This window comes from Nerophis lumbriciformis, linkage group LG02 (assembly GCF_033978685.3).
Source record: "Nerophis lumbriciformis linkage group LG02, RoL_Nlum_v2.1, whole genome shotgun sequence".
NCBI classification, from domain to species: domain Eukaryota; kingdom Metazoa; phylum Chordata; class Actinopteri; order Syngnathiformes; family Syngnathidae; genus Nerophis; species Nerophis lumbriciformis.
Window position 1 is genome coordinate 14,412,688 of NC_084549.2, and position 27,647 is coordinate 14,440,334.

Sequence of the window (27,647 nt, forward strand, 5' to 3'; positions counted from 1 at the left end):
GATCTCCAAATTGTGTGGCTAACAACCAGGCAACCCAAAAAATTAACGTTGGCTAAAATTTTAGACCAGCTCTGTTGAGTTTGTATTTTTCAGAGGTCAGAGCCCTGCTGGTGGCCGTCTGTCAGCGGGATTACACAAGAACTACCACACCTGTTGTAGGGCTGCAGCATTGTCCAAGAAAAACATACCCAATTTAAAAGCACTTCAGACAAGATGCTCCCCTCTGGTTTTATCTTCATATTTCTTTTTTTTCTTTTCTTTTTTTTACATAACTCCCTTGTTAGTCTGTCTTATTTATTTGTTTTTCATGATGTACAATGTGATTTATTGGCTTTTCTTGAAAAGATTTCAGACAGATGTATTACATAAACCACAGAACTATTAATGCTCCAGCCAACTTTTCATGTTCAGCTCTCAAAAGCCGGTCCAAATGTTAAACAAAGCAGCGCAGCATCTTGGTTTGTCACCAAAAGTACTGTAAGCTGACTCCTCTAAATGTGTGTGTTTACATGGTTATGTGCAACCTCTGAACTGCTACAATGGTAGGCATGATACGCTTGCCCCAAGACATTTTCCTATTGCACGCGCACACACTTTGGGGAGAAGTGCCTTCTTTAAGCCCGCCCGCTTGCCTTTGATCCACAATGCAGCGACAGGGGTCGTGAAAAACAATGGCTCACTGTTCCTGTTTTTAATCAGCAGTCAGACACAAGCAACAAAGCGACGGGGAAGAGACGGGCAAGGAGGACGGCTGGAGGAGAGGCTGGACGACTCACTGACCTGATGAGAGGTATGTTGTCAAGCGTGCAGCACAACGTTGGCCCACTCTGCAAATACAGTTCCTCTTCACACGACTGGTTGTACAACCTGGAACATAAAAATAATTTTCTGACACCAACCTTACCTTCAGTCTAAATCACACTTCCTGGCATTAACATTGGGTAATATTTTGGTACAATTGCCATTGTACCAAAATATCGGTATTCATTATCATAAAAAACTGTCAGTGGATATTTTTCATTAAAAATTTGTTTTACAGATGTCCCGAGTCCGACCATGGGATTAGATTGGGGCTGATATTTGCCTTTTTTTAACTGATCCTAGACTAGCTGATAAACTGCAGCGCCCAGTCGTGTCCCAGTGTTTACGTGCTAAAAATTGTACTCAGGTGAAAGATTCCTTCAAACGGTGTTTGGGAATTTTAGTAGTGTTAGTGTCTTTCTAGAACCCTGCTCAAAGGCGCCGTTTATCCACAGTAATGCTTCTAAGATACTATACTAATCCTCACCACCATGATGAAAAATTAACTAAGTTTATTCCATGTATCATTATTATTGGAGAAGGTATGGCTAAGCATGTTACATAATACACATACACTAAACAGGACGACACAAGAAGCTAAACGCTAACTTCAATAAGTGTTAATTTCATTGACTAATAATTTTCGTCTTAGTTAACAACCTTTTTTTTTTCCTGACTAAAATAAGACAATAACTAATCAAAACAAATGCACGATGACTAACGCAATGACAAAATTAAATTACATTTTAGTGAACAAAAAAGACGGGTGGGACAAGTTCAGAATATATCCAAACACAGCTCTTTAACAGCGTACAAGAGATGGGCCGGGAGTGAGTTTTGAAGGACGGCCAATCGTATTTCTTTGTGCGATAAGGAAATTGGATCGCCGCCGCCAGAACAAAACTGTATGCATTTGAACAAATTACACATGGTAATAATTGTACACCTGTGAGAAAGAGAAGAGGACACTTTTAGAATAGAATAGAATAGAAAGTACTTTATTGATCCCTAGGGGAAATTCAGCACCACAGTTCGCTCACAATAGACAATAATAATTATAAATAATATATATATATATAATATATAATATATAAATAATATAAATATATTCTACATATACTCTACATTTAAGTGCATTCAAGGAACATATGCATTTTCATCAGCAGACCAGTCATCGTGACTTCTACACAGTAAGCTGGCCAAAGCTAATACTACCTTCAAAAAAAGAAAACAAATGATGAAAGTGTGGCAACATGCATTGTAAATCTGCTTTACAACACACGTAGACACCTGTGTAGCAGATTGAAAATATAGAAAAAGTGCCTCAAAGATTTTCATTGACCTGTATAGCAAAAAATCTCAAACTGCGTCATTACTGACCATAAGCTCACGCGACTTTTGTGTTAATGAAATGCATTGTAGGTAGACTAAATAAAGGTGCTTTCAAGAAAACTTTAAAGAGGCCGTATATTTAACAGTTTATATTTTACTCAACTCAATTTCTGTAATTTTAGCTGACTAAAGTGTTGTTTTAGTTCATTGACTACCTTGACTAAAACTAAATCAATTTAAACGACTAAATATTACAAAAAAGACTGACTTAAACTAAATTAAAAACTGCTGTTAAAATTAACACTACGGGTGATGGATCCAAATGTCGATACTTTCAATACCAGTATATAAATACTAAAATGATTATATCGAATTTCGATCACGTTTTACATGTAGAAACATCCTCCCAAATCTGTTAGTAAAATATTATTGGTTGCAAATAGATGTGATGAAATAGAAGATATGTTAGGCCAAAACACGCCAGCTGATTATTTGACATCACACCAAAAAGCACAACCGGAAGCAGCGGTCGCTCTCTTGTGTCTGCCGAAATTGTAAGCAGATAAGAATTATCTCTTACTCTCTGAAAATGATTTGTCTGCACGCGAGAGTCTTTAAAGAAGACATGATGAACACAATCAATCTATCCTCCCAACACACCTGCTGTATCAGCAGATATTAAAAGGGGTCATATAAAGTCTTATTTTTCTACGTTCAAAACACTTCTTTGTGGTCTACATAACATTTAATGGTGGTTCTTTGGTCAAACATTTGCATAGATTATGTCTATCTGTGTTGGCTCTGTGATGAGGTGGCAACTTGTGCCCCGCCTACCGCCCGAATGTAGCTGAGATAGGCTCCAGCACCCCCCGTGACCCCGAAAGGAACAAGAGGTAGAAAATGGATGGATGGATGGATGGATATTTTACAGACCATCTTCAAGCTGCTTTCTGACTGTCTCTTCAGGATGCGCCAATTTGTGGGTGGTCTTCTATCTTTCTATTTAGGCTTTGTATTGTTCTTATTTACAAACTCAGGGAATTGGTCTCTAGGTACAGCAAAGCTTAGATGGCAATACCTAAATGATTTAAATAGGAGCCAAAAGTAGTTTTTACCCGTTAAGTTATTGTGCATTAGGGACTTTATTTAGTAAAAAAAAAATAGTTTGTTGCATTCAATACCACAAATTTAATACATTGTCTGATTTACAACAATACTAGCAAATTCTAAATGTAATAGGATAAGCTTCATAAGAATGTGTAATTGTGTTTACGTCAGTTCTATAATCTATTGTCAAACTATCAGATCGGGACTTGAAATCGGATTGGATCTGAGGGGACAAAATCAGATCAATATTGGAGGCCAAAAATGCTGATCGGGACATCCTTATTTTGTTCAAGATCTTACGTTTGTTCGTTTCGAAACAATAGTACCCCTAGTCCCCCAAACCCCTTATAATGCAGTGCAGTTCAAACCTTCGGTTTTAAATATTTGACCAAATGACAAGAATCAGGAAGTAGTCTCATTACAAGCGGATAATTGGAACTTTGATTCTGAGAATAAATACAGGAAACCAAGTAAAAATAGGAAAACAAACATACCAGTTATCCACAGGGCAGACATGCTGGTTGTACAGGGCCATGGCATACCTGGAAGGGGAGAGCAGACGTGCGATCAACCAAAAGGATGTGACACCAATTCAGCACTTTTATGAGGTGTTTTTTCACATTCAAGACCTAGAAAGTAGAAACCTTTGATAGTCCTCTTGAAGTGCAATTATAAACAACTATGACCAATAGGAGGGGCTGAGTAAAGTACAAACCTTTATAGAAATTGATACTTTTTAATCAAAATGGACATTTTTGGGCCTGCGTCCATGAAACTTTGCCAAAAAGGACAGGACTTAAAGGGGAACATTATCACCAGACCTATGTAAGCGTCAATATATACCTTGATGTTGCAGAAAAAAGACCATATATTTTTTAAACCGATTTCCGAACTCTAAATGGGTGAATTTTGGCGAATTAAACGCCTTTCTAATATTCGCTCTCGGAGCGATGACGTCACAATGTGACGTCACATCGAGAAGCAATCCGCCATTTTCTCAAACACCGAGTCAAATCAGCTCTGTTATTTTCCATTTTTTCGACTGTTTTCCGTACCTTGGAGACATCATGCCTCGTCGGAGGGTGTAACAACACGAACAGGGACGGATTCAAGTTGCACCAGTGGCCCAAAGATGTGAAAGTGGCAAGAAATTGGACGTTTGTTCCGCACACTTTACCGACGAAAGCTATGCTACGACAGAGATGGCAAGAATGTGTGGATATCCTGCGACACTCAAAGCAGATGCATTTCCAACGATAAAGTCAAAGAAATCTGCCGCCAGACCCCCATTGAATCTGCCGGAGTGTGTGAGCAATTCAGGGACAAAAGACCTCGGTAGCACGGCAAGCAATGGCGGCAGTCTGTTCCTGCAGACGAGCGAGCTAAACCCCCTGGATGTCTTGGCTCACACCTTATGCCACCGAAGATGATCAAGAGAAGAATATCGACCCTAGCTTCCCTGGCCTGCTGACATGAGGGTATGTCTACAGAATATATTAATTGATGAAAATCGGGCTGTTTGCACTCTCAAAGTGCATGTTGTTGCCAAATGTATTTCATATGCTGTAAACCTAATTCATAGTTGTTAGTTTCCTTTAATGCCAAACAAACACATACCAATCGTTGGTTAGAAGGCGATCGCCAAATTCGTCCTCGCTTTCTCACGTGTCGCTGGCTGTCGTGTCGTTTGTCGGTTTCGCTTGCATACGGTTCAAACAGATATGGCTCAATAGCTTCAGTTTCTTCTTCAATTTCGTTTTCGCTACCTGCCTCCACACTACAACCATCCGTTTCAATACATGCGTAATCTGTTGAATCGCTTAAGCCGCTGAAATCCGAGTCTGAATCCGAGCTAATGTCGCTATAGCTTGCTGTTCTTTCCGCCATGTTTGTTTGTGTTGGCATCACTATGTGACGTCACAGGAAAATGGACGGGTGTTTATAACGATGGTTAAAATCAGGCACTTTGAAGCTTTTTTTAGGGATATTGCGTGATGGTAAAATTTTGAAAAAAACTTCGAAAAATATAATAAGCCACTGGGAACTGATTTTTAATGGTTTTAACCATTATGAAATTGTGATAATGTTCCCCTTTAAAGGGGTGCCTTGAGGAACGCCTCAGCTATGTAAATCACAAGTTTGGACCTCAGTGTTCTGTTTGCTAGGAAGGTAAAAATGTCAATGCAAGGATCTGCCGATGTGTTTACAGTGGTTCAAGTTTCTCTATATAACAGGAGTACTTTACTGTTTTTAGGAATTTGCTGCAAAAATGTTTGTCTCCCAAGTTGTGAACTGAATTCAGTAGGCGGTATGGTTTTATCCTCGATTTGGCCCCCGGCCGCCAGTTGAATAGCCCTGCTCTACAGTAACAGAAGGTGGTATTTCACCGTGCATGAATTAAGAGTTACTTTACACAATGGAATACAGACAGTCGTGTGATTGAATTAGGATACCTCGTTTTCCCTAATGACTGTAAACTTAATCTTACAGATGAGTATACACAATGTTTTCCATATACCATTTTACTGTATTAGTGCAAAGCCAAGTCAACACATATCCTGACCTGCTACTAAGAAAAGCCCTGTTGATTCAACCTTAAGGCTCAAGTGATGTGATATTCCTTATCACTCTTTGCAGTACTCAGTAAGGCTGAAGAAAGATAAAACCTGTTGTTTGAGTCAAACTTGCGCAACATGGCTTCTGTCCAATAGTGGTGTTGAATTTGGCTCGGTCACTGACCAGCTACACCGCTCAGAAGTCAGTGACCGGAGGATCATGAGTTAGCGACCGCATTCTGGAAGATTAAGATCACTACGAAGTTGCATAATTTTAACGAGATAATCTGTTTGGATTTTGATCACCATCTTGACGTTAAAGACAGCAGTGACTCTCCAGAAAAGAACATGGGGCAGCTCTAGTCTGTGATAGGTGCTTTGCGATGCCCTTTCTGTCCATACATGCACAAGTCCTTCAGGTGTAGGAATGTAAATGAGAAAAATATGAGCCAATGTGTTAAATACCCAAGAGTGTGTGTGTGTCCATATTTTCCACTATAAATCTAAATATACATTTTAACAGAGGATAGGAAACTTAAAGACAGACGCACCTTATTTGTCCCGATTTCAAGAGAGCAGTTCAGTGAAAGTTTAAGTGCCAATTAAGAATGTCTCCAGTGTCCTCGTCATACCAAGTCTTCTGATACATACACACCTGCTCCGCACTAGACAAGAACGGGCACACAGACTGATTGATTGTGTTGTCAGAATATAAAGATGGACCCCTGCAATCATCTACATTACGGGTAATAAAATCCACAAAAACTCGGAAAGCCAAATGCTATAAAGGACTCACTATTAGGAATTACTATAAAAATGTGTAGGCCAAAATATGCTACTAAAGTTACAGAATTAACCAAACCGACACACAAGATGCAAGTTAAGGGTTTTATTGTATGTGTGTATTACTTTTTCTTTTGCCATTTCTAGCCTTTTTGCACTTTGCAAAAATAAGTATTGCAGCCTCTAACAAAGGTGTTAAAGAAGAACTTAAGAAAAGAAGAACATTTGAAGGAGAAAAAACAAATCTAAAACAGTGAAACCCAGCGTATCCCAATACAGTAGTACCACAACTTAAGAGCTCAATTGGTTTCACGAACCGAGCTCGTAACTCAAAACACACGTATCACAAATCAGCGCCTCCCATTGAAATTAATTGCAATCAATTTATTCTGTGCTTGCTTCCCACCCCACAAAAAAACCCACCAAATTTTAACATGTAATGCCTTTTAAAAAGAAAAACAAACTTATAGATAAGAAATGTTTGACAAACAATACAATAGCATGTACTACAAACAACTCGACGTCCATTGCACCGGTCGCCCAGGGATGGTGGGGTACCCACATCTGCGGTCCCCTCCAAGGTTTCTCATTGTCATCCCATTGGGTTGAGTTTTTTTTCTTGCCCTGATGTGGCATCTGTTGTGGATTGTGCAGCCCTTTGAGACACTCGTGATTTAGGGCTACATAAGTAAACATTCATTGATTGATTGATTGACAGTAGTTATATAAAAATAACGTAATACTATTTCATAGCTAATATTGTAGGGGCTGCTTCTCCATTGTGTAACAAAAGGAATTGTTATTGTTCTTTATGTTGCACAGGGACGTCTTTGAGTGACAGACCGGAGGTCAGAGTGTGACACCAAGCGACATGTATATCCTTGTACCAAGGGTAATGCTCGACCGCCTAGTATGCAGAATCAGGAGACAGAATGAACTAAAACACATCCAAGACAGCACCAGTACTTTCTCCATATTTTCATGGATAAATGTCCATTGTTTGGACGTTTTTTACACATAATGTGCAGAGGCTCTCCCCAGCGTAGTGTGATGACAGTGCTTCAGTTGAGCTGCCTCGCCGGGTCTGCTACACAGTAGGACAAACTTTTAATGGTTTGTTTCTCTGATACGGTTTGGTGTTGTTCGCTTCTCCACACATTTCACTCGACCAAATCTCATGACAGAGTGAAACCTCTTTTTCACCTTGGCTACATACTGTATTGTCTTTATATGTGCCTCATGTCACTGTGCGCTGCAATCGTATTTAGCAGACTAGTCTTACGTGTGGTAAAACCGGCGACAAATTAATATTACAAAATTGTCTCTCAGTACTATCGAGCAAAAGCTATTTTGTGACTTATGTCACTATCATTTTATCGCCCAGCCCCACACTGTATAGTTAACAACATGTATGTTGGTGACAGTTTGATCCTGAAGGGACAAGCGGTAGAAAATGGATGGATGGATGGGAAAAATAGGTTTCAAAATTTGAATAAAGTAGACTGACTTGCATCCTGGAACTACAGAGAGGAAATGCAAATAAGGCTGACTAATCTATTCATTAGTTTGTTTGATTAATCGGATGAAACACTCTTTATAGCCTCAATGCTTTTTTTATGAGAAAATAGTTTACATAAATATTGTTCTACTCGCCATAATCTAAATTTTTTGTTAATAAATGCACATCAACAACATTTAAATTACACTTTTAACATGTGTCCATTAACAAAATATCCTTTCAAAATGACTCGCAGTTCGGCACCATACAGATCACAGAACCCACACACTACTGCTCTAATGTGTTATTGTAGCGGCCGTGCGGAAACTATGGCCATGTAATTAAAGTTCCGGCCACTCCATGCTGTCCAGATTTGCATCAATTGTTATTAGTTACACTCATTAAACGATTGATCAAAGCAACAGAATATAAATGTCAATTTTTTTCTAATTGACTTATCGATTAATCGTTGCAGGCCAAAATGCAAATTGACTTGTAAAGTATAATTATTTGGTTAGTTACTTCTAAAAGCAAGTTTTTTTGTTTTTGTTTTTATGAATCAGTTCAACAAAAAACTACACAATAATACAATAATAATACAATTACAATTCCAAAACCGGCCCAGCAACATTCAGAATAGCAATCAACAAAGCAATTGAGAAGACACACAAACATGACACAAAACAATAAAAGTGGTCAAACAAAAATGATATAAACAACAGTGTCAATATTAATAACAATTCCAATATAGCAATGATTACAAATCCCTCATTTACATTATCATCACAGCCATTTAAAAAAAAAAATTAAATAAAAACATTTAAAAAATGAACAGTAGTGTCACAGTGGCTTACACTTGCATCACATCTCATAAGCTTAACAACACAGTGTGTCCAATATTTTCCACAAAGATAAAATAAGTCATATTTTAGGTTCATTTAATAGATAAAACGCATTTAAATAATGGATCCCATATTCCAATATATGACTCATTATTATCTAAACTCAACGCAGTTTTTTCTACTGAAATCATCTCCATAGCTTGTGTATACAAGTCAGTATGAGTTGGACTATCAACATCTATCCTTTTTTTTTTTAATATTACCGTTTTCGTTATGATGCATATTGAAAGAAATGCATTTTTACTCTTTGATGACATGTTACTAAATTGATGCAGATCACCAAGAATACAAGTTTGCCGTGTCATTGGGATGTTTATATTTAGGAATGTGATTGCTTCTCTTGTTGTTTTCAACCAAAACTTTTATTCTCTGACATTCCCACAATAAATGAACAAGAGTTCCCTCAGCTGCCCGACACTTCATACATAACTTGCTATCTACTGCACCAATTTTAAACAGCTGAGAAGATGTAAAAAAACAATCTATTCAAGATCTTAAGAACAGAACCCACATACCACTGCTCTCATGTGTTATTGCAGTAGCCGTGAGGAAGCTATGACCATGTATTTAAAGTTCCGGCCACTCCATGCTGTCCAGATTTGCACCAATTGTTATTAGTTACACTCATTAAACGATTGATCAAAGCAACAGAATATAAATGTATTTTTTTCTTCTAATTGAATTATCGATTTAATAGATTAATCGTTGCAGCCTAAAAAGCAAATTGATTTGTAAATTGACTTATAATTATTTGGTTAGTTACTTCTAAAAGCAAGTTGTTTTTTTTGTTTTTATTAATCAGTCCAACAAAATAATACACAATAATGCAATTACAATTCCAAAACCGGCCCAGCAACATTCAGAATAGCAATCAACAGAGCAATTGAGAGGACACACAAACATGACACAAAACAATCCAAAAGTAGTCAAACAAAAATGAATAATATCAACAACAGTATCAATATTATTAAGACTTCCAACATAGTAGTGATTAGAAATCCCTCATTTACATTATCATTACAGCCATTTATAAAAAAAATTAAATAAAATAATTAAAAAAAATGAACAATAGTGTCACAGTGGCTTACACTTGCATCACATCTCAGAAGCTTAACACATTGTGTCCAATATTTTCCACAAAGATAAAATAAGTCATATTTTAGGTTCATTTAATAGTTAAAGCTAATTTAAATAATGGATCCCATATTCCAATATATGACTCATTATCTAAACAACGCAGTTTTTTCTACTGAAATCATCTCCATAGCTTGTGTATACAAGTCAGTATGAGTTGGACTATCAACATCTATCCTTTTTTTTTTTTAATATTACCGTTTTCGTTATGATGCATATTGAAAGAAATGCATTTTTACTCTTTGATGACATGTTACTAAATTGATGCAGATCACCAAGAATACAAGTTTGCCGTGTCATTGGGATGTTTATATTTAGGAATGTGATTGCTTCTCTTGTTGTTTTCAACCAAAACTCTTTTATTCTCTGACATTCCCACAATAAATGCACAAGAGTTCCCTCAGCTGCCCGACACTTCATACATAACTTGCTATCTACTGCACCAAAAATGTAAAATACAATCTATTCAATATCTTAAATACAGAACCCACACACCACTGCTCTCATGTGTTATTGCAGCAGCTATGCGGAAACTATGACCATGTATTTAAAGTTCCGGCCACTCCATGCTGTCCAGATTTGCACCAATTGTTATTAGTTACACTCATTAAAGGATTGATCAAAGCAACAGAATATAAATGTATTTTTTTTTCTAATTGAATTTTCGATTTAATCGATTATTCGTTGCAGGCCAAAATGCAAATTGACTTGTAAAGTATAATTATTTTGATTAGTTACTTCTAAAATCAAGTTTAAAGATCAATGAAAGTCTTGAACAAATCAAGGACCTAAATCAGGATATAATGTTTCGCAAAATGTTTACATGAACCCACTGACCTAAGCCATCAACGTATAAATGAGTAGATTAGGTTGATACTGACTGGCTGCTGTGGATCCATGCACAACTGTTTCGGGTGCTGATGTTTGCCTTTAGGCGACGTGAATCATTATGTGAAAGTCATCCAAACCAGATGGCATACAGACAGTCGTTAAAGATGATGGTGAGGAAACCCACAGGTGAGCGTGAAATATGGCTCAAAGGTAGGAGGCTTGCAAAATGCATATGCTTTTAAACACGCAACCTGAACACTGACAGCTTCTTGACAGAAACAAGGTTCACCAAAACACACAGGGTAAGTCAGGGATTTCTCTCTAAGAAATACAAGTAACTCACGATGGTGAATGATTCCACTGCATTTGCATACTTAGACTTACGGCTCATACTAACATACCAACAATGCAGCACTGGGACATTTCAAAATAAAAGTTGTCATAAAGTAATAATAGGTTTACAAAATGAGAGCATCTATCGCGGCTTCAGTAATGGCTGTAAACTTTAACTGCATGCCGAGGGGCAATACATACTCTAGTTGGAGTGAAAAAATTTTTTTTTTTATTTCGAACTGAAACAGGCTCTTTCATGGAAAATTCTGCTAGGGTCAACATTTCCGAAGCAAAAATAACATTGGAAACCACAGGAAGGGTGTGATGCATGAACTATGAATTCATTTAGACACTATAGGCACCAAAGCCTCTCCGGATAGAAGCCACGGAAATCTATTTTTAAACCAAAGGTCGCAGCATTCTATCAAATCTAAACATCACTTTCACATGGGCTGTAATGTTGCTTTATACAGACATGCCAACAGGGTCACCAGAGATATGCACATTTCTTTACATTACATCCTTCCAGTATTTACTTTACTCTCATACAGTCACCAGCAGTCAAAGACAAAGTTATGCAACAAGAGGTCACATCCTCTGACATTCCGTTCGTCAGGGAAATAAGACCCTCGACTGCTCCTCGAAACAAGGCGCCCTTGTCAATGCAACAGGAAGGAACCTGGTTTAAAAGTGGCTAAAACTGGTTTAGAGATAGCCAGACAGCAGAGGGAAATGTGCAAATATGACACGTGTACAGTTCATCACAAGTATCAAACCCTGGTAGTATTTTATAGGTATTGCTGCTAATACTAAATACTGTCACCCAAATTGGTCTTGACTACACAAAGTGAAATATTTAATGCACAAAACCCAAAACCAGTGAAGTTGGCATGTTGCGTAAATGGTAAATAAAAACAGAATACAATGATTTGCAAATATTTTTCAACTTATATTCAAATGAAGAGACTGCAAAGACAAGATATTTAACATTCGAACTGGAAAACTTTATTATGTTTTGCAAATATTAGCTCATTTGGAATTTGATGGCTGCAACATGTTTCAAAAAAGCAGGCACAAGTGGCAAAAAAGACTGAGAAAGTTGAGGAATGCTCATCAAACACTTATTTGGAACATCCCACAGGTGAACAGGCTAATTGGGAACAGGTGGGTGCCATGATTGGGTATAAAAGCAGCTTGCATGAAATGCTCAGTCATTCACAAACAAGGATGGGGCGAGGGTCACCACTTTGTGAACAAATGCGTGAGCAAATTGTCCAACACTTTAAAAACAACATTTCTCAAAGAGCTAATGCAAGGAATTTAGGGATTTCACCATCTACGGTCCGTAATATCATCAAAAGATTCAAAGAATTTGGAAAAATCACTGACTTTAGATGCCTCAGGCGATCCTGCATCAAAAAGCGACATCACTGTGGATATCACCACATGGGCTCAGGAACACTTCAGAAAACCACTGTCAGTAACTACAGTTTGTCGCTACATCTGTTAGTGCAAGTTAAAACTCTACAATGCAAAGCCAAAGCCATTTATCAACAACACCCAGAAACGCCGCCGGCTTCGCTGGGCCCAAGCTCATCTAAGATGGACTGATGCAAAGTGGAAAAGTGTTCTGTGGTCTGACTAGTCCACATTTCAAATTGTTTTTGGAAACTGTGGACGTGGTGTCCTCCGGACCAAAGAGGAAAAGAACCATCCGGACTGTTATAGGCGCAAAGTTCAAAAGCCAGCATCTGTGTTGGTATGCGTATGTGTTCGGCACTAATACACTGACAGACAGGGGTCAGCAGAGGAATTATGGTGTGGGGTTGTTTTTCAGGAGTTGGGCTTGGCCCCTTAGTTCCAGTGAAAGGAACTTTGAATGCTCCAGGATACCAAAACATTTTGGACAATTCCATGCTCCCAACTTTGTGGGAACAGTTTGGAGTGGGCCCCTTCCTCTTCCAACATGACTGTGCACCACTGCCCAAAGCAAGGTCCATAAAGACATGGATGACAGAGTCTGATGTAGATGAACTTGACTGGCCTGCACAGAGTCCTGACCTGAACCCATTAGAACACCTTTGGGATGAATTAGAACGCAGACTGAGAGCCAGGCCTTCTCCACCAACATCAGTGTGTGACCTCACCAATGCGCTTTTGGAAGAATGGTGGAAAATTCCTATAAACACACTCCGCAACCTTGTGGACAGCCTTCCCAGAAGAGTTGAAGCTGTAATAGCTGCAAAAGGTGGACCCACATCATATTGAACCCTATGGTTTAGGAATGGGATGGCATTTCAAGTTCATATACGAGTCAAGGCAGGTGGCCAACTACTTTTGGCAATATAGTGTATAAAAGGAGGTAGACTGTCTATGAACAAGTCAGCCTATATATTTATGTTTACAAATAGCACTGTCGAAAAATAAATGGGCAGAAGCGCGACACACACACACACACGACGGCTCCTCGAACACTTTCTCGTCTCCTTCTTTGTTCCTACTGAGACTAGGTTTAATATTGCAGTCTTGTCTACCACTGCCAACCACATCCGGTAATTACAGTTCACACAATATTCCCATCGTTACATTCTTTGATAGCATGTTCTGATTGATGGTCCGCAATGACAGAATGTTTAACAGGCTGAATATTACATTTTATTAATTCATAGAGAAGGTTTAAGCCATCGTCATGCAGAGATATGCATAAAATGAACTTGTACAACATGTAATGTACAGAATATCAGAACCATTTATTCAGGTACAAATATCACATATTACGTTAGCAAACATCTTCGACAATCAAACCATGATCGTGACAATCCACATTTTGTGTTAATAATACGTGTAACTGGTATCTAAACATAGTGTTGCTCCTCCTCTAAATGCAAGTGCTTCTACAGCAGGAATACAAATTATGTATTCCTACAAAATAGAAAATCTGACAAGACCTCAACGCTCTGCTGGTATTTTTTTTGTCCTTTTTGTGTTGAGCTGTTTAAAAAAGCATAACGTGTAAAAAAACAAAAAAAAACATTTCATTAAAACAAACTAATTGTCCAGTCATGGTATTAAAACTTGAAAATGATCTGTCTAGGGTAGACTTATTAATGATGAAAAATTATATTTACCTGCGATTTATCGTGATTAATTTTAAGGTTTATTATGAACAATGTGATTAATTGCGATTAAATACTTTAATCGTTTGAGAGCCCTAGTAAAATATAACAAATCTATGTGTGGCAGCATAGCAGAAAGTTATTGTAAATTTCACTTTTGCATCTCATTGCACGTCATTAAAAGACAGGGGGAGACTTTACTCCTAAGAGATGCACTAAAAATAATATAATCACAATAATAATGACGTACTATGATTCAGATTATCCGCTGATGATGATCCTATGTGCATCAGATAATCTCTACTTTACACTCTGAAGTAAAATACATTTTGACAAATGTTTAATCATATTTACTGTAAGTGAATAATGCCAGGCTATATGATTATTTAAATTCATATTCTGGTCACTTTAATTTATATTGAATTTGTTGGAACCTTTTATTCAGAAGAACAAAACCCAATTATTTAAGGAGTTTCATCTAAATATGTTAATCCAATTTTTAAAAACCAATAAGGTTTTTACATGCATTTTAAAAAGATGGGTTCAACCAAATCCATGTAATAATTGTTTTTTACTGCATGTAAACATATCAAATGTGTGTGTATGGGGCGGCGATGTTGTGTTTAGGGTGGGATGGGGGGAACTTTAGGAGTGTTGTATATGGGGCCCATAATTTGGTGCTACGAACCTGACTGGATCTCATGATATTATGTACGTGTACCTAATTAGGTCAATTAATTAACCTATTTAAGTGAAATTAAAAAGGGATCACATTACGATTTTACGACCACTTCCTTGTAGTCTACATAACATGTAATGGTGTTGCTTAGGTCCAAATTTTGCATGAATTTGGTTTTACAGACCATCTTCAAGCCGCTTTCTATTTTTTGTGGTCGGTTTTATTTACGTGCCTTCACTTCGACTGTATCTTCTCTCCGTCAGCCATGTTTTAGTTTTTACCGCTTCCCTATTGAGTCTACTGACTGATATACCGTATTTTTCGGACTATAAGTCGCAGTTTTTTTTCATAGTTTGGCCGGGGGTGCGACTTATACTCAGGAGCAACTTATGTGTGACATTATTAACACATTACCATAAAATATCAAATAATATTATTTAGCTCATTCACGTAAGAGACTAGACGTATAAGATTTCATGGGATTTAGCGATTAGGAGTGACAGATTGTTTGGTAAACGTATAACATGTTCTGTATGTTATAGTTATTTGAATGACTCTTACCATAATATGTTACGTTAACATACCAGGCACGTTCTCAGTTGGCTTTTTATGCGTCATATGGCGTACACTTATTCAGCCTGTTGTTCACTATTCTTTATTTATTTTAAATTGCCTTTCAAATGTCTATTCTTGGTGTTGGCTTTTATCAAATACATTTCCCCAAAAAATGAGACTTATACTACAGTGCGACTTATATGTTTTTTCCCTTCTTTATTATGCATTTTCGGCTGGTGCGACTTATACTCCGGAGCGACTTATAGTCCGAAAAATGCGGTACAGTAAATTAAAACTATGCTACTTCTTTGTTAGAAATGACAACAGCGGAGGATGCATGTGCACGTACGAGTCAGTCTTCGCCACAACAAGAGGACAGAGAAAAAGAAGGAACTTAGGCCCCTTCGTCAGCTAAGGTTATCAGGGTAAATCCCACTTAACCTTATCCTTGTCCAAACGCACACAATGGTTGTTTATGACACCCCCTCCATCCGCCGGTGCAACGCTACCTCGTACGCATGCGTGGAAAATGTGCACGTCATAGTCACCTCCGGTGTTGCTTTTTCATACCTGCCAACTTTTGAAATCAGAAAAACCTAGTAGCCAGGGTCCAGGGGCCGCAGGCCCCGGTAGGTCCAGGACAAAGTCCTGGTGGGGGGTTCAGGCTTCGCCCCCCAACGCAAAATGATTATTAGCATTCAGACAGGTTAAAATGTTGCTAAAACCATCACTTTTCTATCAGTCACAGTGACTTTTCAAAACAAAAATATTACAGCAAAAATCATATGGGTTGATTGACATGTTTATTTATTCTGTAAGCTAACTTCAATAGTTTGAAATTATTTTGACAGTTAATGCCAGTTATCCTGTCAACCTTTCACAAGACTTCAATTTGTTAATTGAAAGTATAAACAGTATAAACACTTTTTACAGTAAACAAATGGTAAAACTGTACTAAACAATTCCATTAAAAAAAAAATTGGTGTCATTAACTTTCTGTCCAAGCTTGTATAATCTACTGCCTTGTTCAATTGTAAAAAATATTCTGTGCCTAAAATTCACATTTCTATCACAATTATCATACTGTAAACATGGTAAGCTAACTTCATTAAAATTAATAGTCCTGTCAATAGCATGGAATTACAATTCAAATGTAGTTTTTTTGTAAGCCTTTCAAAAGAATTCAAAATATGAAAAATTAATGAAAATTAATTTAAGCCATCAGACACTTGAAAAGTGGCACATCACATCTCTAATGTAATCATTTTAACTTTTCAACAGAAATAGCACTGCAAAAATATTAAGGACATACTTCTCTATTTTGGTAGTTATGCTGTCAACATTTAACAAGATTACTTCAACTTGGACTTGAAAGCATAAATAGTATAAACACTTTTAACAGTATAACAGTACTAAACAATTCCAATAGATAACATTGGTGTCATTACCTTTTTGTGGCTAAAATCCGAAAAACGTTGAAAGTTTTCCACTTGTATCGCTAGCAACGGCATTAGACTTGTGTTTTTTTGTCCCAACGTGGTCTTTTACATCGCTAATTCCTCCGTGTCCGATCGAAAAATCTTGTCTGCACAAGGTGCAATTCGCGTAGTTTTCACCCTTTTTGGAACGGATAATTATTCCCGGATAGGCTTTTGAATATTCTTCACGGAATGACTGCAGTTTTCTTTTCGGTTTAAGACTCGTATGCGATTTTTCTCCGGCTGATTCCATGATCGTTCGCTCGTTTGGAAACAATGACAACAGGTGCCTCGTGCTTGGCACCGGTGCTATAAATAGCCTCGCGGAATGGCTCGATAGGAAGTTACGGGAAGCAGGTCGAATGTCATTGTTGTTACGCGATTTCGTGAATAAAACTTTAAAAAAAAAAAAAAAAAATTTAATGAATGAAAAACCGTATTTTTTATCACTGCAACCGTAACCCGGAATAGGTTGATGAAAACCATACTAATTACGGGAAAACCGGAGTAGTTGGCAGGTATGCTTTTTGTGCAAGTTCTGAAATTAAATTTAACTTATCTGAACAATATCCAGTGTCGTGGTATTTCAATTAACTGGAATCCAGTGTGCTGTGGGGCCCTATTGTAGTGAATCACACCTGAGCCATCATAAATTAATCAAATCTTTAATGGACACGTGAAAGTAATCAATGTGATAAAGAACATTTTACATCAATCAATCTAGGTATTTAGATATCTGGTCAGAACACTCCTTACTCTTTTGCTTTCACCTTCATTGTCCATTCGTTTTTGGTGACTTTATATACTCTGGACCTAGACGTTGAGTCTGCGACATACATGGCGGACAATAACTGATACAGTCTGCTTTGCCAGTCCAAAAGCAATTGCGTTTTCCGTAGTCTTCCCTCGTCGGCCAGGTAATACAAAGCACGCGCTACCTTTTTTTAACCACATCCACGACAACATTCTCGTTGTCTCTCCTTCGACAAATGGACAAAGTTTTTCGGTACGTAGAATCACAGTTGACCTGGACATTGGAAAGTTCTCTTGCCGTCTGAGAAGTGTTGTATCCCAAATAGCTGCAATCGCTTTCTCTTAAGGTATTCATGTGTGATTTCCACGTCACTTCCTCTCCGAACTCAGTTTGTAAACGATCGATGAGTCCATACAAAGCTAAGAGCCGGAGATTCAATCAATCAATAAATGTTTATTTATATAACCCTAAATCACCAGTATCTCAAAGGGCTGCACAAGCCACAACGACATCCTCGGTACAGAGCCCACATAAAGGCAAGGAAAAATTCACCCCAGTGGGACGTCGATGTGAATGACTATGAGAAACCTTGGAGAGGACCGCATATGTGGGTAACCCCCCCCTCTAGGGAGACCGAATGCAATGGATGTCGAGTGGGTCAAGATTCCAGAAATACACGGCGCACTTACCCGTGTAAAAAATTATCCAAGGAGGGGGACCTTAAACAATGGTTTAGTGTAGCTGACACGGTGATTAGGCTAAACAATTATTAGTTTAAAGGGGAACATCATTACAATTTCAGAAGGGTTAAAACCATTAAAAATCAGTTCCCAGCGGCTTATTTTATTTTTCGAAGTTTTTTTCAAAATTTTACCAATCACGCAATATCCCTAAAAAAAGCTTCAAAGTGCCTGATTTTAACCATCGTTATATACACCCCTGTGACGTCACACAGTGATGCCAATACAAACAAACATGGCGGATAGAACAGCAAGCTATAGCGACATTAGCTCGGATTCAGACTCGGATTTCAGCGGCTTAAGCGATTCTACAGATTACGCATGTATTGAAACGGATGGTTGTAGTGTGGAGGCAGGTAGCGAAAACGAAATTGAAGAAGAAACTGAAGCTATTGAGCCATATCGGTTTGAACCGTATGCAAGCGAAACCGACGAAAACGACACGACAGCCAGCGACACGGAAGAAAGCGAGGACGAATTCGGCGATCGCCTTCTAACCAACGAAACACAGTTTATGTATAATAATTTACGTAAAACCGCGAGTAATGAATAAAGTTGTCATCAATTAATATATTCTGTAGACATACCCTCATCCGCTCTCTTTTCCTGAAAGCTGATCTGTCCAGTTTTGGAGTTGATGTCAGCATCTGCTTTGAGTGTCGCAGGATATCCACACATTCTTGCCATCTCTGTCGTAGCATAGCTTTCGTCGGTAAAGTGTGCGGAACAAACGACTGACCATTTCGTCGGCTTTCCCCACAGCCTCGTATTTTTAACAAATTTCGTCCAATTTCTTGCCACTTTCGCATCTTTGGGCCACTGGTGCAACTTGAATCCGTCCCTGTTCGTGTTGTTACACCCTCCGACAACACACCGACGAAAGTGAGAAAATGGCGGATTGCTTCCCGATGTGACGTCATCACTCCGAGAGCGAATAATAGAAAGGCGTTTAATTCGCCAAAATTCACCCATTTCGAGTTCGGAAATCGGTTTAAAAAATATATGGACTTTTTTCTGCAACATCAAGGTATATATTGACGCTTACATAGGTCTGGTGATAATGTTCCCCTTTAAGGAGTTATCCGGCTTAATGTAGACAGGGCCTTAGTGACTACAACTTCGGACTACAATAACGGACTCGCGCAAAGCTTTTCGGGTAAATCTCTACCATGTATGGAGATATCCGCTGATGTCACATGTTGGTAAACGGGCTTATCTAAAACTGCTTGTTTGGAGCGAGACAAAATTGTTTTATATCTCAGCGCTTCCATGGTTTCATTTACATTTTTGGCCCTTATTGTGATCCCAAATACACAAAAACAAGTGCCAACAAGCAAGAAAAGTGGGTTTTGCATAGTAGGACCCCTTTAAATAAAACACTCAGTCTGTATAGAATACACAACAGTGAACATTTGGATGCGGGCCATCTGTGTCACCCCCCCAACCCCACCCCATCGTTTGCTTTTCTCCTCTAATAACAGAGCGCATAATACCAGAGCTGTCAGCCCAAACATGACTAGGAGGCGCTCTCTTTCTCATTTTTAGAGTTACTGCAAAGACATAAGATATGGACTGTCATGCACAGTTCACTTTTTAACGGGACCGGTGATCTTAGGGACTTCTTCCTGGAGAGCTAATCCACATGCAATTGCCATGGCTCCCAGGAATTTAGGGTAAACATGCAGTGTTGCTCTCTTGGAAGCAAATAAAGCCAGAAGGATCTTCAATTTTTTATTTTGCTTCAATTAGAAGCTGCTTGGGATGTGGCCTGAGTATCACTTCATTGAAAAGAAAGGGGATTTTTCTAGCTTATAAATACAAAAAAATACAAAAATAGGGATTGCAGGTCTAACTGTTTAAAGGGGAACTGCACTTTATTTGGAATTTTGCCTTTCATTCACAATCATTTTGTGAGACAAGCACACGTCTTTCTTATTTTAATGCATTATAACTCGTAAATAAACGCTAGCAAAAGTCATCGAACAATGGGATTCATGATGTCATTGTGCCCATAAAACCCTCTAAAAAAACATCCAAAAATCGCCAACAATACTCCATCGACATCTTGTGACATGAATGTTAACCAAGTATTAACGATGTTATTATAATCGCTAACGTTAAGGAACTACTTTTAGCGGCGCCGTGATCACAGAGCGCTAACTATCTTACGCTGTTACAGTATTGACATACTGAGCCGGCGAGCTGCTGCGTAGCCTCTGACCTGATGAAAGTAAGGCTCAATTCGAATGCCCCTCCTCCCCCTTGTTTTTGCACTCCCTCCTTGGTTTTGCGCGTTCACATCAATCAAGAAGCGTTCGAATGATCAATCAGGTAGGGGGGAAGGGTGACTCAACTCCCTCGAAAACCTCCCTACACTATCGAGTGCGAAGAGACAGAGGGCAGAGCTGAACCCCAGAGAAGCGTACAAATGTAAGCAATACGCGTAATTAATGATTTCCATATACCGTATTTTTCGGAGTATAAGTCGCACCGGCCGAACATGCATAATAAAGAAGGAAAAAAACATATATATAAGTGGACTGGAGTATAAGTCGCATTTTTTGGGGAAATGTATTTGATAAAAGCCAACACCAAGAAATAGACATTTGAAAGGCAATTTAAAATAAATAAAGAATAGTGAACAACAGGCTGAATAAGTGTACGTTATGACGCATAAATAACCAACTGAGAACGTGCCTGGTATGTTAACGTAACATATTATGGCAAGTCATTCAAATAACTATAACATATAGAACATGCTATAAGTTTACCAAACAATCTGTCACTCCTAATCGCTAAATCCCATGAAATCTTATACGTCTAGTCTCTTACGTGAATGAGCTAAATAATATTATTTTATATTTTACGGTAATGTGTTAATAATTACAAACATAAGTCGCTCCTGAGTAGAAGTCGCACCCCCGGCCAAACTATGAAAAAAACTGCAACTTATAGTCCGAAAAATACGGCACACTAGTGGTTTAGTCAGACCAAAACAAACAGGCTAAAGAACAGCTTCTTCCCCAGGGCCATAACCATCCTGAACGGACTGCCCCATTTTCCCTCATAACTGCCTTCTCTTCGGTGCAATAACCCATTCCACCAACCACCCTGTTTTTGTTTTGTTTTTTTTCATGTATATATTCATTTCACACCATATTCATTGCACTTCTACATTTTTTATATTTTTATATATTTGCACATTGTTTTTCTAGCATGCACACATCGCACTGTATGGAATGGCCTCAATCTCGTTACCTTGTGTAATGACAATAAAGCTGATTCTGATTCTCTGATTCTACTGCATAAAAATATTGGCTTCAAACACAAATACGTACACAATGAAACACATTTTACATATCGCAAGCTAATATACCAGCAGTTGCATATATTGCCAAAAACGTTGTCTTCTAAACAGTCTTAATAAAGTCAGGCAGAAGAAAATAGGAAGCGCACCAGCAAAGCCGAATACTGCAAGTGACGGCCTCTTAAAAGCAAACAAACATTTGTCGCACCTGCTTTACATCACTGCTGGCAAACGGCGTAGGGTCGATCCGTAACCCGTATAATAACCAAGCTGTAGCGACATTGTTATTGTATGAGCAAACACTAAAAACTTGTTTTCTAGCATAGTAACCATCGCTTTGCGTTGACATGCTACGGCATTATCTGTAAGCTCGCTACTGCGTCAACAGCTGAATGGCTTTTGAGTTTGTAATACACAACGCAATGTGATAAGACACCAATCTGTACTGACTGAAAAACATGAACAGGCATATTACAGTATCTGTAAAGCAGTGTTTTTCAACCACTGTGCCGCGGCTGCCGTGAGACACAGTCGGGTGTGCCGTGGGAGATGATCTAATTTCACCTATTTAGGTTAAAAATATTTTTTTTCAAACCAGTAATTATAGTCTGCAAATTATGTGTTGTTGAGTGTCGGTGCTGTCTAGAGCTCGGCAGAGTAACCGTGTAATACTCTTCCATATCAGTAGGTGATAGCCGGTAGCTAATTGCTTTGTAGATGTCGGAAACAGCAAGAAGCAGCGTGCAGGTAAAAAGGTATCTAATGCTTAAACCAAAAATAAACAAAAGGTGAGTGCCCATAAGAAAAGGCATTGAAGCTTAGGGAAAGCTATGCAGAACGAAACCAAAACTGAACTGGCTACAAAGTAAACAAAAACAGAATGCAGGACGACAGCAAAGACTTACAGCGTGTGGAGCAGACGGCGTCCACAAAGTACATTTGTACATGACATGACAATCAACAACCAAAATAGGAGCGCAAGACAAGAACTAAAACACTACACACAGGAAAACACAGAAAAACTCACAATAAGTCACGGCGGGATGTGACAGTGATGCATGGTTGGTTATGGTTTGAATTCATATCCGACAATTGCGACGACTTTTTACTGTCAACTGAGTTTTGTTTTTTAACGATTTCTGCTGGGGGTGTGCCTCCGGATTTTTTCAACGCAAAAAATGTGCCTTGGCTCAAAAAAGGTTGAAAAACACTGCTGTAAAGTATTAGCCCACATTTCATGTTTTGTTTGTACACAGCTAGCTGGACACGGTATGTAGTTGTACTAACACGCATGTGCTGCGTGTGTCATGATCAATATTATAAAGACTCACTCGACAGACAGAGTTGTCTGTTTGTTTCAGCTGACCGGGAAAGTTTTTTTTCAAGTTGATTTTGGGTAAGCACTCCATTTATGTCCGCATAGCTTGGCTCCAAGTTCCATATATCCAGCGTCAAGTCACGCCGACCTCACTCTTTCGGCTTCTATCTGCCGCAACAGTTCAAGTAAGCTTCTATAAGCAGTAGTTCATCCTCCGTATATTCAGGTTCAAAAAGATAATGTGAATCCTCATTTGTCCAAAAATAGTCATTGTTGTCTGTTACCAAGTCTGCCATGATTAGAAAACACGAAGGGTGTAACGGTACGTGTATTTGTATTGAACCGTTTAGGTACGGGGGTTTCGGTTCGGTGGTGTGCCGAACGAGTTTCCACATGGACATATTAAGTAGCGTACCGCACGTTGTGTAAACAATGCACACCGAGGCACAACACACGGCATGCTAGCAGCGACCGGGCCACGACAACAAAGCGAAAGCGGTTTGCCGACATTGTTCAGCAGCAGTAGGGTATGCTTCTGGCAACACGTCAAACATGCTAACCCGTTTGAAGCGTCACCACCCCCAAGTGAACTTCGCTTCAACGAAGAGAAAGACGAGCGTCGTGCAAACACCGCATTCAAGCAGCCTCTCCTCGGCGAGTCAGACAGGGCTAAAGCAATAACAAATGCCGTTGGTGTTTTTATAGCAGCAGATTTAAGACCATATTAAAAACTACATTTTGACCCACTTCTTCTTTCTGCAGACAATGTGGATAAAATGATTTTTCTGGCAAAAAACATGAAGATTGAGTGAAAGTCACCAGGGTTAAAGGCTGGGGGGGGAAAGGAAAGTTAATCTGAGGCTGAGCTGACTTGAAACTGTTTAATGTTGCACTTTTTATATGTAGAAGAAGCTATTTCTATTTTTGGGCAGAATTATTATAGTGTTCCCAATGTTAAAAGGATAAAGCCATTGTTTACAAATTTGGTAAATAAATGACCAAAAAAATTGATATTTTGTTGTTTTCTTACTGTACCGAAAATGAACCGAACTGTGACCTCTAAACCGAGGTACATACCGAGCCGAAATTTTTGTGTACCGTTACACCCTTAGAAAACACACGTGTTTGTTTCCTGAAGTAGGAACACAAATTTGGAGAAGGCATTCGACCGTGTCCCTCGGGAAGTCCTGTGGGGAGTGCTCAGAGAGTACGGGGTATCGGACTGTCTGATTGTGGCAGTCCGCTCCCTGTATGATCAGTGCCAGAGCCTGGTCCGCATTGCCGGTAGTAAGTCGGACACGTTTCCAGTGAGGGTTGGACTCCGCCAAGGCTGCCCTTTGTCACCGATTCTATTCATAACTTTTATGGACAGAATTTCTAGGCGCAGTCAAGGCGTTGAGGGGATCTGGTTTGGTGGCTGCAGGATTAGGTCTCTGCTTTTTGCAGATGATGTGGTCCTGATGGCTTCATCTGGCCAGGATCTTCAGCTCTCACTGGATCGGTTCGCAGCTGAGTGTGAAGCGACTGGGATGAGAATCAGCACCTCCAAGTCCGAGTCCATGGTTCTCGCCCGGAAAAGGGTGGAGTGCCATCTCCGGGTTGGGGAGGAGATCTTGCCCCAAGTGGAGGAGTTCAAGTACCTCGGAGTCTTGTTCACGAGTGAGGGAAGAGTGGATCGTGAGATCGACAGGCGGATCGGTGCGGCGTCTTCAGTAATGCGGACGCTGTATCGATCCGTTGTGGTGAAGAAGGAGCTGAGCCGGAAGGCAAAGCTCTCAATTTACCGGTCGATCTACGTTCCCATCCTCACCTATGGTCATGAGCTTTGGGTTATGACCGAAAGGACAAGATCACGGGTACAAGCGGCCGAAATGAGTTTCCTCCGCCGGGTGGCGGGGCTCTCCCTTAGAGATAGGGTGAGAAGCTCTGCCATCCGGGAGGAGCTCAAAGTAAAGCCGCTGCTCCTCCACATCGAGAGGAGCCAGATGAGGTGGTTCGGGCATCTGGTTAGGATGCCACCCGAACGCCTCCCTAGGGAGGTGTTTAGGGCACGTCCGACCGGTAGGAGGCCGCGGGGAAGACCCAGGACACGTTGGGAAGACTATGTCTCTCGGCTGGCCTGGGAACGCCTCGGGGTCCCACAGGAAGAGCTGGACGAAGTGGCTGGGGAGAGGGAAGTCTGGGCTTCCCTGCTTAGGCTGCTGCCCCCGCGACCCGACCTCGGATAAGCGGAAGAAGATGGATGGATGGATGGAGGAACACAAATTTGTTGCTGGAAGTTGGAAGTGTGTTTCTATGGGAACGGAAATAAATGCGCAGAGGAAAGAAGTTCCGGCAATACTTAAAACAACTAAAATACGGTAAATATTGTACATATTGTTATGATTGTGTCTGTTACTACATTATATATATTCTTGCAGCTTGGACAGTAGGGAACGGATTCATATGTCCCCATTTCTGGGTGGATCTCGCATGAGATGAAAGTGAGGGATTAATCATTTTTCAATGCTATCTGGTGAAAATTATGGTGAGTGCCATTCTACATAGCAACTGACGCTGTGGTCAAAGTTGGGATTGCCACTAAACACACTTTAAGATATTCAACACTCTACTGCGATCTGGCGGCTAAAGTGGATAGAGCACCTCATCAAGTTGTCACGTTTCATGTGTCAGGTAAACTGCAACGAATGGGGCCATTGAATCCCCTTCCTACCCTACACAACAGGTTGTTGGAGTGTTTTGAAGTTGTTTTAGAGGGTTTTGAAAGTTACAATGGTGACACCCATTAGCCGCATTTTGCAAGCGTTTTTTATTATCTTTAGAATACTAAAAAAAAAAATGTGTGTTCTTGTCTCTTATAATGATTGTGAACAATAGGAAAAATTCCCCCCCAAAAAGTGAAATTCCCCTTTAATTCTAGATTATAAATCATGCCTCTCACTTGTATAGACGAAGGTTGTGGCCATAAACCCAGACATTTAACTTAGACCTGGACACGACGAGAACGACACAAAAAGACGATTGTTTGCGGCACCTTTTTTTAACACTTTGTGAGGATTATGAATAATTCTTCATCCAAACGGGAACATTAACTTCAGATATATCAGTCGATAAAAACTTTTAAACTTTTTTTTTTATGCTTTATGCCTTTTTTGTTAAAGGGGAACTGCACTTTTTTGGGGAATTTTGCCGATCGTTCACACTCGTTATGAGAGACAAGAACCTGCACGTCTTTTTTTTCTTTAAGATTTGAAAAATTATTACAAAAACACTTAGAAGATGCGGCTCATGGGAGTCACCATTGCAGCAGTCAAAGCCCTCTAAAACAACTTCAAAACCCTACATTAACATTTTATAGATACGGAAATAACACATGTTCATAACAATATGTAATATTTTCGATATTTACCGTATTTTGATCATTTTAACTAATGCCGGAACTGATTTCTTCAGCGCATTTATTTCCATTTCCACAGCAGCGCACGTCCGGCATGTGTGTTCCTACTGTCGGAAACAAAGTCGTGTGTGTCTTCTAATCATGGAAAAATCGATAACAGACAACGAAGACGACTATTTTTGGACAAATAAGGATTCACAACCTTATCTTTTTGAAGCTCAACATATAAGGGATGAAACACTGCTTATAGAAGAGAGCACGAAGGAAGAGTGAGACATTAAAGCAGACGAAAGTCGAGAGCGTGAGGTGAAAGTTAAGACTCTATAAATGTGGAACTTGGAACCAAGCTATTTACACAAATGGACTGCTTACCCAAATGAACCGGAAAAAACGTCCCCGGCCAGCTAGACCAAACACACAACTGTCCATCAAGTGAGTCATCATTTAAATATTGATCAGGGTACACGCAGCACACTAAGCGTGTTATTACAACTACAGTACATACACTGCCTGGCTAGCTGTGTACAAACAAAACATGAAATGTGGGCAAATACTTTACAGATACTGTAATGTGATTGTTCATGCTTTTTAATTAGGACAGATTTGTGTCCGATCGCATTATGTCGTGCACTACAAACTCAAACGTGTTTCGTGTTGTCGTAGAAGCTAACTTATCTCTTTCCGTAGCTAGCTTTTACGGCTAATACTGTTACTAAACTAGAATAAGAGTTCCTCTGTGTTTGCTCTTACAATAACAAAGTCGCTACAGTTTGTTTATTATACAGGTTACGGAACGTAAATGAAGTATTGTTGACGGTGTTTGGATGCATTTTTTAAAGTGATATAGAGGTAGAACTGATTGCTCTCATTAGCTGCTTTGCTAGCCATGAAGAACGAGACGATGTTTACATGTTCGACTGCAAAAAAAAAAAAAGTCTTCTTGTCTTTCATAAGGATTGTGAACGATAGGCAAAATTCTCAAAAAAGTGCAATTCCAAAATCACAAACTATGCTTTTCCGCCAAAAA

The 27,647-nt window shown here is 39.3% G+C and overlaps 1 protein-coding gene across 3 annotated transcripts in view; it reads right to left on the reverse strand.

Moving 5' to 3' along the window:
* Nucleotides 1-27,647, reverse strand: part of LOC133589456 (transmembrane protein 150A) — a 77,256-nt gene that overhangs the window by 41,305 nt on the left and 8,304 nt on the right. For all 3 annotated transcript variants that reach the window (XM_061942018.2, XM_061942098.2, XM_061941958.2), the window contains 2 exons: nucleotides 3,735-3,782; nucleotides 781-867 (listed from right to left, as the gene is read on the reverse strand). In XM_061942018.2, the coding sequence (XP_061798002.1) occupies nucleotides 781-867; nucleotides 3,735-3,782 (135 nt within the window). The remainder of the gene's footprint in view (nucleotides 1-780; nucleotides 868-3,734; nucleotides 3,783-27,647) is intronic.